Source organism: Acipenser ruthenus, chromosome 2 (assembly GCF_902713425.1).
Source record: "Acipenser ruthenus chromosome 2, fAciRut3.2 maternal haplotype, whole genome shotgun sequence".
NCBI classification, from domain to species: domain Eukaryota; kingdom Metazoa; phylum Chordata; class Actinopteri; order Acipenseriformes; family Acipenseridae; genus Acipenser; species Acipenser ruthenus.
This window is the reverse complement of record NC_081190.1, coordinates 86,559,265-86,576,947: the sequence shown is the minus strand read 5'-3', so window position 1 is coordinate 86,576,947 and position 17,683 is coordinate 86,559,265. Positions and strand designations below refer to the sequence as shown.

The following is a 17,683-nucleotide window of genomic DNA, read 5'->3' as shown; positions in this document are numbered from 1 at the left end:
GCCCAATTTTTCAGTTTTTTATTTGTTAAAGTTTGAAATATCCAATAAATTTCGTTCCACTTCATGATTGTGTCCCACTTGTTGTTGATTCTTCACAAAAAATTACAGTTTCATATCTTTATGTTTGAAGCCTGAAATGTGGCAAAAGGTCGCAAAGTTCAAGGGGGCCGAATACTTTCGCAAGGCACTGTATACCTGAGAAACAGCGGCAAGCCTGCCGAAAGATCTGTGCAACCACCTCTGCACGTTTTGATTATAGTTGATCTTGTTACACAATTGCATTTTACATGTTATGTTCTAAGTTTTAAATATTGTTTTAATAATTTGCGGTTCCTGTCACTTTGTTTTTTAAAAAAGGAATGAAATGTTTTGAATAATTACAAACAATTTAGATAGTGTACTTTATATAACAAATTGTATTATTATTATTATTATTATTATTTATTCATTTGCAGTAGTATCAAGGCTAATTTGAAAAAATAAAATGTGGCATCATAAAATTATGTATATATACAAGGTGAGATAATATTGGTGAAGAAACAGAATAGAGTTCTTTTGAAAACAAAAGGGTCTTTATTATTACAGTAATAAACAGCAAATTTACTTCTTACCCAAGGTGAAATCCTTCACATAACAAATGGGTCAGGAACCGTTATGTTGTGTCAAACACTGTCTAAACGAATAACCATTTTTCTCGTAGACTGCAAGATAAGTATATATTTTTTTTTAAGCTGAGTCCCCACAATATGAACACGACACTGTATTGTTTGTTTGTAATACCACTCTGCCTCTTCCGCCTTTGTGGTTTGGGGAGGGGAAAACTCGACATCCCTTCAGTGGTTGTTATGATGTCACGTATTGTAATTGGCACAACCGCAGTGTGAATGCTATGTGAAAAATGATAAGAATCTACGTGATCAGTTGGACCTGAGTCGGCTTAGGTCCGAGGTAGCAGTGTAAATGCAGCATTACTTTAGATTGCTGTAAGTCTCCCTTCCTGTCGGTAAAATCTTGGGCCACAGCGCTATCCTGCTAATACTATAAATAGTGAACATGGAAACACTAGTAAAGGTTGAAAGCAATCCTCTCTTTGGGAGTAATGACAAACAGCAAATTAATAGTACAAAGCAAAATACATAATGTTGTCCAACAATATTGACACCTGGCAATCTGTAAATTGTAAAATGTTCCAATTCACACAGATAATTACCGTATTAACTTTGAATTAAAAAGTGATGGAATACTGGTTATAATTTACATGTTGCCAACTCAGTTTGCTGCTTCCCTTGAAACAAACCTCAATTTATGGGGTCTAACAGCGGTGACACAGCGGTATTAAATGAACTGCTTATCAAGATGGTACAGATAGTTTCAACCAGCTTTAGGGTCAAGGTAGTTCTATTCTCTTGTAACACGTGGGGGAAAATCTAGCACACTGATAAGAAGCTATATTGTGATCTAAGAGGACTCCTGTGTAATGAAGATGTTATATGCTCTATTAACTCAGGAACTATAATATGTGAAAACAGCAGTCTGCTGCTGGTAAAGATCATGTATTATATCTTGACGTGTTTTGAATGGATCGGATGATACTCTAGATACAGTGAACTCTCATTAATACAAATTTAAAGGGACCAGCAAAAAAATGTGTCATCACTAATTCTTATCAGGAGTCTAAGCCAAATGCATACTGTCAGTTTTTTTATTGCAGTTACAGTAACACTGAAATCAAATTTCAATTACAGTATAATGAAAAGTATTACAAGTATTGCATTTTATTGAACTTTTAAAAAGTATACATTGCAAATGAACTGCACTTGAAATCTGATCACAGACATTTTTAAACCACAAAAGCAAGGCACCCTCAACATCAAGGTATTGAGCAAATTGAAAACGCAGACAACTTGCAGTGGTGTTTGTAAAGTGGTGTGTTATCAACCACTTTCAACTCTTCCACTTTTGTCTGTAAGGATAATGTGTGTTTTTTTGCGCTGGTCACGCCCTTCAATAATGCAAAAAGCACTAATGTGTGAGCAATATGGAGCATAGGATCAATAGTCCCAAAACAGCACTAAAATACAGTACAGAGGCGCTAAATTTATAGTAATACACTGGCCTGCAGCGGCAGGCTTAGCGTGGGTCTGTTCAGACCATTTTTATATTTATTGCAATACAAGATAGATTATATGATTAGTAATTTTTAAACGATTAACAATGTTCTAATCGAGTATTTGAATAAACGATTACACCTGCCCATCCCTCGCTGAAACACTGAAAAGTTTAAACTACCATTCAATACGAACCAAAACATTTTCTGAGGAAGAGTCTAGAAGGGGCAACACAGTCTACTTAAGCCCCCTTATGTTAATATAAGGAAAACCTACCTATAAGTGGAACAGAGTCAGATGTTGCTGGCATGATCTCAGCTACCAGAAGCATAAACACTGTTAAAGATAGTAGCACAGTGATCCCTGAATAAAAAAAATAAATACAAAATTGTATTTCATAATTTTGAACCAACATAAGTATAGGACCATTTAATAATACCGTTGTAGACTCTAACTAATCCAAACCAGTTGGGGCTACACTCTGTTCAGATCAGGGTGTAGAAATACCTTGCCAAGTTGTGTAATATCTACTATTACACTAGGTTAAAGAATTCTCTATTTGCAATTTCAGGTTATCTTGTACTTCCTTGTTCATTTCCACTTGTTTTTTTCTGTTAGTAATGACAGAATGCTTTCTGACCTATATAGACAAAGAGAAGGATATGGGATACCTTTTATTGGACTAACTAAACAATAATTAATCACAAGCTTTCAAGACCTCAAGGTCTCTTCTTCAGCTGAAAGTAGGAAAGAGAGACTGATGTTTACATTCAAAGGTGGCATCAGAACTTTAACAAAAATAACCTATTTTGAATCACACAATTCTAATGCAAAGAAAAAATCTGTTTCTTTTTTCTTTGCATTAGAATACGGCTACCATTTCATCTACAATGACCTATATAGGAAATGGAAGTACACTATTATTGCAGCAGTGTGGGGTAGTGGTTAGGGCTCTGGCCTCTTGACCGGAGGGTTGTGGGTTCAATCCCCAGTGGGGGACACTGCTGTTGTACCCTTGAGCAAGGTACTTTACCTAGATTGCTCCAGTAAAAACCCAACTGTATAAATGGGTAATTGTATGTAAAAATAATGTGATATCTGTATAATGTGAAATCTTGTAACAATTGTAAATCGCCCTGGATAAGAAATAAATGATAAAAGGAAAAGAACAACAACATAGAGACAGCTTGAAATGTTTTACACTTATGATATTGAAGTTTGCATTGCATTTCCAATAAGATACTGTAATTTGGGTTAGCAAAAGTCATTTGTAGCACGTTACCTAGTCTACTCGAATTATATTGCAAACAAAAATATCCCCAATACCATCAGAATTGTTTTTACTTAGTACTTTAATACCTTGGGCCTAAATATGAAGTGCCTGGTTTTCTATGTAATGATCTTCATATCGTGTTCCAGGCCAGTATACAGTACATTACTTCCTTGGAGTATCATTTCTACCCAAACAATTTAAGTGGGGTTTAAATTTCCAGAAATGTCAGTCATTATAATCATACCGCAGTAGCTGAAAATGTTCATAGTTGCTTAAATATGAGGGAGATACAGTATTGCTTTCAAATATCCCTAAACGTTTGTTGATTTTGTATATTATGCATACTGTGAAACAACTCAAGTCTGACATAAACTGTGATACTGTGGTAATAGCTAAAAAAAAATTCTCTCAACTTGTCAATGTTCTAAATAATTCTAGAAATTGTTCAAACTATGGGCTATAGCAAAAGGCTTTTCAGAAACATGTTATGGTGTCTTTAATAAATATTTGTGAGATACACGAGTTCAGAAAGAAAGTAGTAATATGGCTTAGAGACACTGGTTTCTGTACATGCAACCCAGTAATACAAAATACTAGTCATACCTAGTGATATCTTCTCTCCAGAGTCAGCTGGCAACAAAAACACTAGCAATGCCAGGCCTGAGATGAGAACGCAGGGGATAAGAAGGTTCAGGCCATAGTAAAGAGTACGCCTGCGCATTGTTACTGTGAAAGTCACATCAGGATAGGGCTCCTTGCAACAGTCATAATACAGCTCGTTCCTCTTCGCTGGTACCCCTGCATACAGGTAGGGAACATAACACACATTAATTCAGATGCCCTTATCTTACAATTATATAACAACAATCACACAACAGTCCAGAAGTGCAGTTTATTTTAAACTTAAAAGTAAAATGTCAAGCCAAATTAAAGGGCTGGATATTCTTTTGGAGGAATACTAATAAGACACCAATATACTTACTAAATAAAACTGATAAATATAAAAAACAGATTAACAATAAAGGTACCAAACCAAAAAAAATGAAATAAACAGCACATCATTTCAAATACTGCTTGAAAGTAGTGGGAAGTTATTTTGTGTTTGTTTTAAAACAGAATGTAATTGATTTTATAACAACTAATAAATGTGCTAATTATCCTTTGGGGGTAAAAAAAAAAGTTACAATCTAGTTAACATTAAGAAGAAACTCTCAAGAGATTCTGTGAAAACATATTATGATCCAGAAGTCCTGTCCTCTTTCCCTAATTTCTGAATGTCTGGAGACAAATAATATAGTGTATTGCAAGCACACCTAGATAAGCCTGTATGTTTTAGTGGTACAGATGCTAAACTGTCAGTGTTCAAAGAAAAGGCATTTCTTTTGTCAAGGATACTGAGCCTCAACACATAGGTATGTTTGAAAAGATTCCCTTTCTGCCCACAAAATGTATCCGAGTGTTGGCCTGTGGGTGTACAATGCCAAGCAAGCAGCACAGGTGAGTCTGTGATGGGATAAGAAAAGTGCTGGAAAAAAACCCCACCAGATATAGATTTTCATTAAATAACTAAAGGACTAGTTTATAACAAAACAGCCTGTCAGTTGGTCTCAAACTGTGTCTTTTAAAGTAGAAGCAACAAAGATAACAAAACATAAGCAACGAAATGAACCGAGTAACATGAAGAACAATGTCATTATGTCTTCAAGACAGTAATGATCCTGTATTATGCCAGTTTGTAATAAGAGAACAGGCACAGGCTGTCACAACTTTCTACAATAATATCACAAGTCTTTCCCAAGGTGGTTCTAAAACCATGTTCAACAGTGATTAAGAATAGCAAAAAAGCCAATGAACACAGGCACTCTACTCAGTAGTCCATTTTGAATTCATAGCCCTACTGCTACTCCCAAAGTAATTTCACAGTAAAAGCTACAACATGACTTTCATATATTGGTGATTATAGCCCCCTGACAACAGGAAATACCATTGTATTTTACTTGGGACAATGCTGATACTTAAAATAACAAATTGCTTTATATGTTTGCATTAATATCAGTTTACCATTTTGGGGTTATTCTTTTTCGACTCCAGATTTTTGGACCAGATGACATCTCCCCAGCTGATGCTTTCAAGAGAAAATGTCTTCAAATACCATATATTTAGTTTTTTACTGTCCTCTTTATGATGCTTCCAATCACTGAGTGGTTCTTGTTGCAATTACTCAGATGTGGTGTGATTCTTTGATCTGAGTTAAGGAGCAGCTTCTGAGTTGAAGTTTGCCAGATTGTCTTTCACTATAGGCTTGTACCACAGGTTGATCAACAACGTGTCTGTTTAGGTTAAGAGCTTGCACCATCTAAAGAATTAAATTTCATTTTGTATTGCTGTCAAGTAAACAATACCTGATACTGATACTGAAATCAGAGCAAAGCACTTTAACACAGAGTGCATCAAAAATTCAACTAAACATAACATTTGAGTGATTGCAATGAGAACCACATTAGAATAATTTGAATCATCACAAAGAGGTAAGAGGACGGTAAAAATAGTTACAGACACAGAAATCATTTTTAATTAAAAATTGAAAATACACAGTATCTTGCAAAAGGTAATTCATTCTCTATGAATTACTTTCATGACAATGAAATGAAATGGGTTTATACAAAGGTTATATGGTCGCAAGAGGGCAGCTACAATAGTTTAAGCCATTAGGAGAATGTGGCAGAGTGATTACACGTTAATATTTTCACTTATGGAATCATAGGCATGTCAATATGAAACTTTCATACCAACTGTGGTCCCATTCTGTCAATGGCTTATCCAATGCAACAGCCTATATGTTACCTTTGACTGTTAGTTCCAATGCTGCACAATTCCAATCCCCTTTTTGGTAATACTGTTCTTTTTTTGTCTAGGAATTACACAAGTTATGGCAATCATTTCCTTACTCTTATGAAACACTTTACCTACTAAGTCCCATTCTCCATTTGGAATGTATGATGAAACGTCCACTTCCAGCATCTGCAGATCAAGAAGCCAACCATTGTGTGTCCAGGAACCAAATTTCAGATCACACTTTTGTACATCAAACGGAAACCAGCGGACATCAATATAGCAGGTACTCTTCAGAATGCCTGGATTTAAGCAACATAAAAAAGTTTGACATTTAAATCTAAAACAAAATGAACATGTTATATAAAGACTGTAGAGAAAATGCATCTTATGTTTTGTATTTTAAAAAGCAAGTGATATTTGAAATTGCAACTTAGTATGGGCATTAATATCAGAGTCATCTGAATATTGAGTTATATGATGGTGAACATAAGTGTATGAGGGAATATCGAAATGAGTAGAAGAAGTGAACTGCTTTAATCTTAATATACTAGTCAAAATGATTTAGTTAATTGTTGTTTTCATTGAAAAGCTGGAAAGCTGGCAGAGACACGTGACGGTTTTTAAATCAGGAAATAATAAACGTTAGAAACTTCAATATGGTACGGATGATGTCAGGAATGGGGTTTCTTTGTGATGTGTGATGGCTTATCCTCAGAAGTCTGTAATCGTTGATAGCTAATGTTTTCTTGTTCTTCGCTATTTCTTACATCCACTAGGGGCAGAGTGTTGCTAATGAAGGGTTTGTTTGCTTGAAGTTTTATGCAAAGTCTTCCTATGGTATTTTGTTTTCCTCTCAGTGTCCCTTTTTTTTAAAACAAGAAACAGATTAAATACCCAACCAGATAACATTATTGATAATTTACAAAATGCAGTGTCATTCACTTTATACAACATAGTACCACAGATGCAAAACAAAAAGCTATACAGTATATTATTTCATAGTGGTGGACCCTCGACCAAATTTAACATCTGTCATTTTTCCATTCTCTCCTCTAGATTCCCCTTGGGGAAAGTATCGGTTGCTTCCCAGCCTTGGAGACCAAACAATTCGGTCTCACCTCTGCGAGGGCGGCTCTCTGAGAGCTAAGGGGAATCTCCTTACTCTTCTCTAAGTTATAAGCACATATCTTCTATTATCAATTCCTGAAGACTTCCTCTATGCAGCCCTTGATCATGTCCAATGAATTGAAATCATATGACCTTTCAACTGTGCTAACCCAACGAAAGCAAGTGCCAAGCAACTTAAAGGACCCTAAGATCATAACATCGAATCCCACACTTGAAAATTTTTTTAATACAAAAATACTAATACTAATAATTATAGTAGTTATAGCCTTTCCATCCTTGGAGATACAAAAAACAGAGATGACCAGTAGAATGCTCCAGTTACAGCTGTTGTAAACCCAGATGGATACGATAACCTAAGTAAAATCGGTACATTTCTGTAGTATCATTCTAAAACCTTGCAAAGTCGCTGTAAACACTGTTTTTAATGAAATGCTAATTACATTTCTGGTATGTTCTTATGAAACGTGCTATAGAAAATATTAGCATAGCCCCTCCTTAATTACCACACAATGACACCCACTGGCGCGGCACTTCAAAGTTTGTTGTAAATCATTCTCAAAATAAAAAAGGACAGGGTCAAGGGATTTTTGTTTTCAGGAATAATAGCTCGACAATCAAAGAGTGCTACCTCGTTTTAAACAGTCATTGTAAAAATCATAAAATATAAAGGGATGTAAAAAATAGACAGTTACATTTAAAGTTACTTGCCCTTTAACTTTAAAGTCTGTTTCAAAGCTCTTTCCAAAATGTCCGCTTTCGTGTACTATGGTTTGAAATCTGTCCTCTAAATCACTGCAGGAAGAGCGATTAAAACAAACAAACAAAACAAAACAAAAAAACATACCAACCAGTGCTCTGGCTTTTCTGTTCCGTACCACATCATGGATCGTTATTGCTGTGCTACCTGTTTGACAATGTGGGCAATAATCCTTACACTATCAGAGCACTAGAGCAGACATTTTGAAAAAAGCTTTGAAACAGACTTTAAAGTTATAAGTGTAAAAAGTTGTCAGGATGTTATCAATGAAAAGAAAAATGACAGGTACATTATTTTAACAGTTGTAGCAACACGTGGGGACGTGTAATGCTATATTTTTTGGAACCCCACTACTTACTCTTTAAAGAATATATATTTTGTACTATTAAATTAGCCCCCCTTAAAAGGGGTAAATGGTGTGACGTCTTGATAACATTTGATATGTTATGTTTAATGTGCTACTATTCATATTCTTTTCCATTTTCTGGGCTCGGAATGTTTCATACTTTTTGTAAAGGCAGTGATGACTGGGATGTCCTGTATGTACTGAGTTTATAGAAATAAACAAATATATTCCACCTGAATTTGTTTTTAAAATGCATTCAATTACCATTTAACATCTTAAATGGCAATTTTCTCCTCGGGGAGCATTCCCTGGATATGGTTATAGACTGCTAGTGCAAAACTAGCTATAAGAGCTCCTCCATAGTAAATTGATTCCAGCTCACTGGGTCTACCTATTTACAGACCCAAAAGAGTTACTAACCTGGTGGGATGTACTGACATACTCCAGATGAATTTACAAGGACATTTGTGTGGAAGGTTGCATCAAACCGTTCATCTGCACTGGAATTAGAAAGAAAAATGGTGGTTAGTTCTAAAGGGCATGTAAATACAGTTAATTCTTTGATACAGTAAAATTATGTTAATACTTTATATGAAAACATGGCATAGTATCAGTACCAGTTTGCTAATGTATCAGGACCACTAAGCTATATTGGGTTTCAATTCAATGTTTGATGATCTGGAAACAGGGTTCCTTTCTACTGTAATAGATCAGCTCGCCGCACAGCTTATTTTTTGTTTTCTTTTTATTATTCACTATTGTAAACATGTACAGCTTTTTAAGTACCGTATGTAACACATTTAATTGAAAATAAAAGTAAGTTTAAGAATTACAGAGATGTCAGTCAGATCCAAAGATTATTGAATCTGATAGTCTCAAGAACATATCTAAATATGTAAGTGTGGCACATGTATATTGTGGTTACATGACATAACAGCGAGTCTAAAACTGTGCCGACATCACCGCGAAGGACATTACAGCGCAGACCAGTACAGCGACTGCCCATAACAGCGCTACGACATCACCGTGCCGAACTACAATTCCCATATGACTGCGAAGTTCACAAAAGCGTCACTTACCAGGAACTCGGACACACGACGCAGTCAGAGGGGTTCACCACAGATTTTCTGATTGCAGAAGACTATAGATTTTTTTTCACTGTTGCCATAGAGCTCCATCATAACTAGATTGGTAAATACGTAAAACCTCCATGCAATAAAAGCGTGTTTTTTTATGTAGTTTGGCTGCATATCGATTTTTTTCTAAAGAAGGATAGGACAGTCAATCAATCCCGTGATGCAGTTCGGTACTCAATAACAATACAAAATATTCTTAATATAAAGTGACTGACTGTTATGCGAATTAATGCTTGATTATGTCATGAAACTTTTTGCCAGGGGAAGCGCGAATAAGTTAAAAGCATTGTGAGTGCTCTGTTAAAATGCTCTACAGGCTCCAGAAATGCTCCACTGTTTACTAACTCCGCCCACTTGTGACATCACTGTCCTATCCTTCTTTATATAGTCCTAGTATTAGGGACCGATAAGGGGCGTTCACGCCGGACGCGGCGCGGCAAAAGCAATGGTTACGGCAAAGGCGGTTACACGCAGCAGCACAGGGATGCGGCGCGCAAGAGATGAAATATATTCAACGTGACGTAAGCTACCAACCGCCAATCAGGGATAAGTAGGAGGTTCCTTTGCGAGGAAGAAATACAAAAATAAAATGGAGGAAATGCTGTTCGCTTTAATTTCAGATTTCCCGGCCTTGTATAATACAACAATTAATAGTTACCGAAATATTAATTAAAAAGCTGCAGCATGGAGGTCTGTGGGTGTAAAATGGGATTATCCCGAGTGAATATTAAATATACATAATTACGTAAATGAGATAATATATATTTTTTGTGCTAAACTCCACATTGAAAATAATTATGCACCTGCTACTATAACGTAAGCATTTTTTTGATAAATTGACTGCAGACAAACTTTTAAAAGATAAAGCAAAATGTTTTATTTATTTTTTAAATAAAGAGCTTAACTTCATATTGTTGTCCTTGCTTCTCTGCCCTGTCGTGTCTGTACTGAACCCACTGTTTTCTTTCTAGCATGACGCTTTTGTTGTTTGAAATTAAAATGTTGTAGTCAGATAATTTCCCTTTATGTACTTGCTTGGCACGTAGTTTTATTATTATTATTATTATTATTATTATTATTATTATTTATTATTATTATTATCATTATTATTGTTATTATTATTATTAGTATTATTAGTATTAGTATTATTATTAGTATTATAGTACTGCTGCTAATCAGGGTCTGTACACTATTTCTAATAAAAGGGTCTATTAAAAGACCCTTACGATTTCCATTACACGAGAGTAGATGTTAAAACTTCATGCTGATTTGAACTCGGCTCTCGCCAAGATAAGCACCAACTAAGACGTAGCTTTACAGTAAACTAATGTGATCCATATGCGTCTCCATCCATTTACGTTTTTCTTCCATATGATGATGTAGATATCCTTCTGACTGGTGTTAATGGCTGAAGTGTAATGCTGGCTCCAGGGATCAGCTTATTTTGCCTCCCTGGCGCATCAGCACACACAACGGCTGCGATGCTGGCTCCGGGGATCAACCAAAGTGCGGCCTCCCCAGCGCATCAGCATGACAACCGTCTGGATTGAGCTAAGTAGGGTACATCTCTGGGGTTTTCAAGTGGGCACCTTCCATCCTCAGTGTTTCGTCGACTAGCCCACGACACCTCAAGAGGGCTCGACGGTGATTCTGGCGTCCCAGCATCACCCCCCTCCGTCCCCCACTCAACTCAGCCCAGCTTACTTACCTGTCCCCAGCCAGAATCTTTCCGTCTCAACCACAGCCAGTTGCTGCTCCTCTCTGCTGCTTCAGATAAGTTCTTCACTGTGCGACGCAACTCTTGGCCACTGAATCCTGAGAAACCGGGTTGTAGAGTGTGCCACAAATCCTCGACAACCCACTTCCACTGGGTAAACCCGAACTCTCCATCCTCGCTGTTCCGCTTCAGTGGCTAGTTGAGCATACCGCAGTTTCTTCCTCTCATACGCCTCATCTACAGCATCCTCCCATGGCACTGTTAACTCTACCAGGTGAACAAGGCGTGCTGATCCAGACCACAAGACAATATCTGGTCGAAGGTTAGTGGTGGCAATCTCAGGTGGAAAAATAAGCCGTTGACCAACATCTGCCAGCATATTCCAGTCTCTAGCAGCTTCCAGTTGTCCTGGGCGAGGATTGGTTTTAACACCTTTTCTTGGTGGTTGCTCTCCTGGGCGGAGGAATGTTGTCTTTTGTGTGTAATGTTTTGATGGAACAGGTGGCAACTTATTGGTCATGTTACGCTTGTTTTCCAATGCTAAGGCCAAACATCGCAGCACCTGGTCATGGCGCCAAGTGAACCGTCCTTGGCTAAGAGCCACCTTACATCCTGTCAAAATGTGCCTTAATGTTGCAGGTGATGAACACAAAGGACATGAGGGATCCTCTCCTACCCAGAGGTTTAGGTTCTGTGGTGATGGGAGAACATCATATGTTGACCTGATGAGGAAACTGATCCTGCTCTGTTCCATTGACCATAGGTCTTGCCAGCCAATCTTGCGTTGTTCCACACTCTCCCATCCCATCCATTCTCCCTGTTTGGCCTGGGAAATGGCCTTTATACACCTCATCCTCTCCTCCTGCTTTTGCACCTCGTTGACTACCAGCTTCCTCCTTTGAGCTGGGGCCGCCTTGTGCCATGTAGGAGGAGTTGAACTGAAACCAAGACCCCCTCTTCCATGCTGAACTTGCCCCATGATATCACCAATTCGAAGGGCAGCCATTGCATCTTCCACAGCTTTCTTTGCCGCCCACTTTCTTCCAGTTTTCAACACAGGTGCTGCCTCCCTTACGCATTTATCGCGTGACTCTACTAATGTCATTTCCAGTCTGACCTTGGCGCACTTAAACTCCTCGGTTAGAGCAGAGACTGGTAGCTGCAGTATTCCTTTACCATAAAGTACCAAATACATCACAGATATTACATCCGCTAATATTTTTGAATTGTCAAAGGCGAAAGCGGCAATTCTTCCAGTGACAACGTGAGACTTGCAGCTCTTCCCCATTCCCCATTCCTCCGCCCAGGAGAGCAACCACCAAGAAAAGGTGTTAAAACCAATCCTCGCCCAGGACAACTGGAAGCTGCTAGAGACTGGAATATGCTGGCAGATGTTGGTCAACGGCTTATTTTTCCACCTGAGATTGCCACCACTAACCTTCGACCAGATATTGTCTTGTGGTCTGGATCAGCACGCCTTGTTCACCTGGTAGAGTTAACAGTGCCATGGGAGGATGCTGTAGATGAGGCGTATGAGAGGAAGAAACTGCGGTATGCTCAACTAGCCACTGAAGCGGAACAGCGAGGATGGAGAGTTCGGGTTTACCCAGTGGAAGTGGGTTGTCGAGGATTTGTGGCACACTCTACAACCCGGTTTCTCAGAGACGTCGGATTCAGTGGCCAAGAGTTGCGTCGCACAGTGAAGAACTTATCTGAAGCAGCAGAGAGGAGCAGCAACTGGCTGTGGTTGAGACGGAAAGATTCTGGCTGGGGACAGGTAAGTAAGCTGGGCTGAGTTGAGTGGGGGACGGAGGGGGGTGATGCTGGGACGCCAGAATCACCGTCGAGCCCTCTTGAGGTGTCGTGGGCTAGTCGACGAAACACTGAGGATGGAAGGTGCCCACTTGAAAACCCCAGAGATGTACCCTACTTAGCTCAATCCAGACGGTTGTCATGCTGATGCGCTGGGGAGGCCGCACTTTGGTTGATCCCCGGAGCCAGCATCGCAGCCGTTGTGTGTGCTGATGCGCCAGGGAGGCAAAATAAGCTGATCCCTGGAGCCAGCATTACACTTCAGCCATTAACACCAGTCAGAAGGATATCTACATCATCATATGGAAGAAAAACGTAAATGGATGGAGACGCATATGGATCACATTAGTTTACTGTAAAGCTACGTCTTAGTTGGTGCTTATCTTGGCGAGAGCCGAGTTCAAATCAGCATGAAGTTTTAACATCTACTCTCGTGTAATGGAAATCCCCTGTATCTGAGTTCCGAGCAGAAGCTTTTATTATTATTATTATTATTATTATTATTATTATTATTATTATTATTATTATTATTATTATTATTATTATTATTATTAAATTGTGCATTAATATATTTATTTGAGTGAGTCTTCCACCCTCAAGGTCTCAGCGTATATTGCAATTGGCCGATATCCACAGTTGTTTGTCAAAGGTACCCCAATATATGCTTCTGTTGCACACATTAAACAGTGATTTCTTGTTTCTTGGAAAATATATTTATTCAGGGCTACAAAAGCACAACACAAACAAAGCAGTATGTAACTGTAACAAGCTGAACTGACAGTTTTTTGTTTTGGAACTTTTTTAATATTAGAAAACAGAAGAATAGGAGGATTTTAGGAATGTACCATCAACTGTGCATATAATTACCATAAATAAATAAATAGGGGTGTTTATAGGAATGTACTATGTACATGTATTCAACATTAATTTTAGGGTGTTACACTTCCATAAATTAGGGTTTGTAAACTTTTGACGACCACTGTATACGCACACACACACGGTATAAATCTATTATTCTCTAGCAGCTTACAGGATTACATTTTTAGGTGCTCTGCCAAACGGGCAAACAAACATTTCTACATATTGTGGCAGTGGCAGACAAAAGAAACACACCAAAGGCAGTTTTGGGGCCAAAATAGCGGTAACAGCAACCACTGATCTGAGAAATGGGATGGGGGGCTGCTAGTAAACAAAGAGAAAACATAGGCACATCCAAAGTCTTTCAAGGGGCAGGGTAGAAAGATTTTAAAGTTAAACAAACAAAGTACCCGCACACTTATATATTATGCTCCAAAGTGTTTACATTTTTTATTATACCCAAGATAAACGTTTAGATCTGCAAGAGATCTTCATCAAACCTGGTATGCAACTGCTTTGCAATTGTGCAATACAAGTCTCACTGACACTGCTAAGTCATATTAAAACCTGCATACTGAGTGAGGCGGGGGGAGTTCCTGGTGAGTGACGTGTTTGTGAACTTCGCAGAGTCTTCTGGGAATTGAATTGTAGTTCAGCGCAGTGATGTTGTAGCGCTGTAATGGTCTGCATTGTAATGTCCCTCTCGGTGATGTCGTAGCGCTGTTACGGGCAGTCTCTGTAATGGTCTGCACTGTAATGTCCCTCTCGGTGATGTCGTAGCGCTGTTATGGGGAGTCGCTGTAATGGTCTGCACTGTAATGTCCCTCTCGGTGATGTCGTAGCGCTGTTATGGGCAGTCTCTGTAATGGTCTGCACTGTAATGTCCCTCTCGGTGATGTCGTAGCGCTGTTATGGGCAGTCTCTGTAATGGTCTGCACTGTAATGTCCCTCTCGATGATGTCGTAGCGCTGTTATGGGCAGTATCTGTAATGGTCTGCGCTGTAATGTCCCTCTCGGTGATGTCGTAGCGCTGTTATGAGCAGTCTCTGTAATGGTCTGTGCTGTAATGTCCCTGTCGGTGAATTCTGCACGGTCTTGGATTCGCTGTGATGTCGTGATACGGTATAACATCTGGTACTTCTAACAATGTTAGTATCGTAAATATACTTTTAATAATAAATTAATTTACTAACTATTTCTTGCTGATAACTGAATTAGTTCAATACATGTAATGGTTGCTAGGAATGGGTGAAAGTGCTATGCAATGGGAGTCTTATTTACATCCTTGTGTGTGTATCTGTCTAATACCCCGCCCCTGTGTGTATTTTGTATTATTATTATTATTTAAATGTATTGTTTAGTGTTTTGTTATTGTTGTTTTACAGCATGGTTGGGGTTAAAATTCCCCATCCATGCTAAACGTGTGAAGAATGTGACCGTCTCCAGGTAGATTAATTTACTGCTAATCTGGAGACGGTCACATGTATAAAAACCTGCAGTATGGCTGAATGAGGTTGGTGTGCTCAGAGTGGAGAACGGGAGAGACATGAGTGAAACAGAATCTAAAGATAAAACAATTGCTACTCGTGCTGGATTTGGATCAGCAGGATACTTGTTTGTTCAGTGTTTGTTTGCTTTGTTGTCTGTTTGTTTTGGCCATCATGCCGTTTTGTTTTGCAGCAGTGTTCTGTTTGTTCAAACCTTTTATTTGTTTATTTAATAAATCTGCACACCAGTGCAGTTCACTCTCAATATTGTGCTCTGTATTTCCTGGTCTAACATCACCACAAGCCATCCTTTCCACACTAAGTATTTTACTTTATCTATTACTCTGTATCAGAGCTAATTCATAAACTCTAGTGGTAGTTAATTTCTCTGTATAATTGTAACTGTATGTTAATAATAAAACCTGATTACTGTGATTTGAAATTGTTTGTTGTGTCTGGTAAGTTTTACTCTCAGGTTTCAATAGATATTAAGAAAATATTACTCCTTGTTTTCTTACAATAGAGACAATGGAAAAATATATATTCCAAAGCTAGCAAGTGCAATTTTCATTGTAAAAAATGTACTACTTTACAGCATATTTTTTGTCAATGACATCTGTTTTTATTTAAGAGAATCAGAACCACTGAGAGATTTGGTTGCAATGTGCCAATGTCACTATTATAGATGGGATGCTTGATCGATCATGCGGCAGTTTGTCTGCATCCCAGGAGTCATCAGATATGGAAGTGCTTGTGGTACTGTGTTTCATTCTCAGTTGACTGAAAATGAAACACAGTACTGCAACAGATTTCACCCAAAACAGTACGACTGCTTTATGGCAACGGTTGTGTTAGAACATCAAACAAAATAAGCAAGGCAATTTGTTTAATTCTACTGTACAAGATGTTTGACTTGAGTGTAAAATGTTACACGACTTCACTTCAAGTCATTAATTAATCTACTGGGATGAAAAATGTGAAGTTTATTTATATATTTATTTATTTTATTAATTTGAGAAAAAAAAAAATTTTGAGAAAAAGGTACCCTGTGGTAATTCAAATTATAAACAAACATGCAATTTAAAAAAAAAATGTTACAGCTGACTCTCTGACATTGGCAATGACATAGCAGAATGATTAATCTTACAGGGGCACAAGGCTACAGAAAATACAACCTTTCGTGAAATATGAGTTTGATTTATATAATTACCTAAGGACGTGATCATGAAAACACAATCAACTTGTCGTCCTGGGCCTATATATGTTTATTTATTTATTTAAATACCTCAGGAGCTCACATTCTGGTCTGGAAGGATCCGCCCTCAAAGAGGTCTGTGGTCAACCAAGGCCAGGTGATGAAGCATCGACCCCCCAAAAGTGGATCCTGATAAAATGCTTTAAATAATGGACTACTGCAGACGATGTCCATCTTCCAAGCTTTTGTTAATTTTAGCTTTTGCAGCGGTTGTAGCTGCTCCAATTCTGAGGCAGTGGCAGAGTATTGAGAAGCTGGCAAGTGAGCTCTTGACAGTAAGTTCGACAGGTGGCAGAAAACTATTGACGAGTGACTGGTGCTTGGTTATACAAGATAAAGAGAGGCGCTGAAGAAAGAGATGGATGTCATGCTGCTAAGTATTTAGTGATAACAGGATATGGATACAAGGGAGAGGCTACCCGCTCGCTTGGAGTCTGTGTGTGTTTTTTTTTTTTTTTTAATTGTAGGTCAAAGGAAAAGCTGTTTCCTGTTTTGATGCCTTGGAGAAGATCTTTTATAGATGGGTGAGACTGGAGAGGTGGGCATGGAGACCCAGATAAGCAGATGTGGAATTGTATCCCCAAAGAAAAAGGCAAATGGTTCGCAGGCATAAGTGGCGATGATTATAGCAGTAGGTTATGAAGCAAGCATTTGATTAAATTCTGTCGGTGAAATTGAAGACATGGCACAGAAAGACATATAGGCTGCCCAGCCTGATGTATAAGAGGCTTTGGTAGATGGCAGCTATAGAATTGGCAATGTAAGATATTGCTGAGTTGAGAAGCTGGGAATTCAATCCCAATATGGTCCTGAAATTGGGGAACGGGGAGGCTGTGAGGATCGCCGGATGGGACCAGAATTTCTGAAACTGGAACTGAGATAGAGCGTCAGCTACGGGATTGAGAAGACCAGGCACATGAGCTGCTTTAAAGAGAAAGTTACTGCTAATATATAACATACAGCTCATGTAG

At 38.3% G+C, this 17,683-nt stretch overlaps 1 protein-coding gene across 1 annotated transcript in view; it reads right to left on the bottom strand.

Moving 5' to 3' along the window:
• Positions 1-17,683, bottom strand: part of LOC117409503 (neuronal acetylcholine receptor subunit alpha-7) — a 64,577-nt gene that overhangs the window by 8,178 nt on the left and 38,716 nt on the right. The window contains exons 6-9 of the mRNA XM_059003126.1: positions 8,868-8,947; positions 6,348-6,515; positions 3,985-4,179; positions 2,385-2,471 (exon numbers count right to left, since the gene is read on the bottom strand). Coding sequence (XP_058859109.1) covers positions 2,385-2,471; positions 3,985-4,179; positions 6,348-6,515; positions 8,868-8,947 — 530 coding nt within the window. The remainder of the gene's footprint in view (positions 1-2,384; positions 2,472-3,984; positions 4,180-6,347; positions 6,516-8,867; positions 8,948-17,683) is intronic.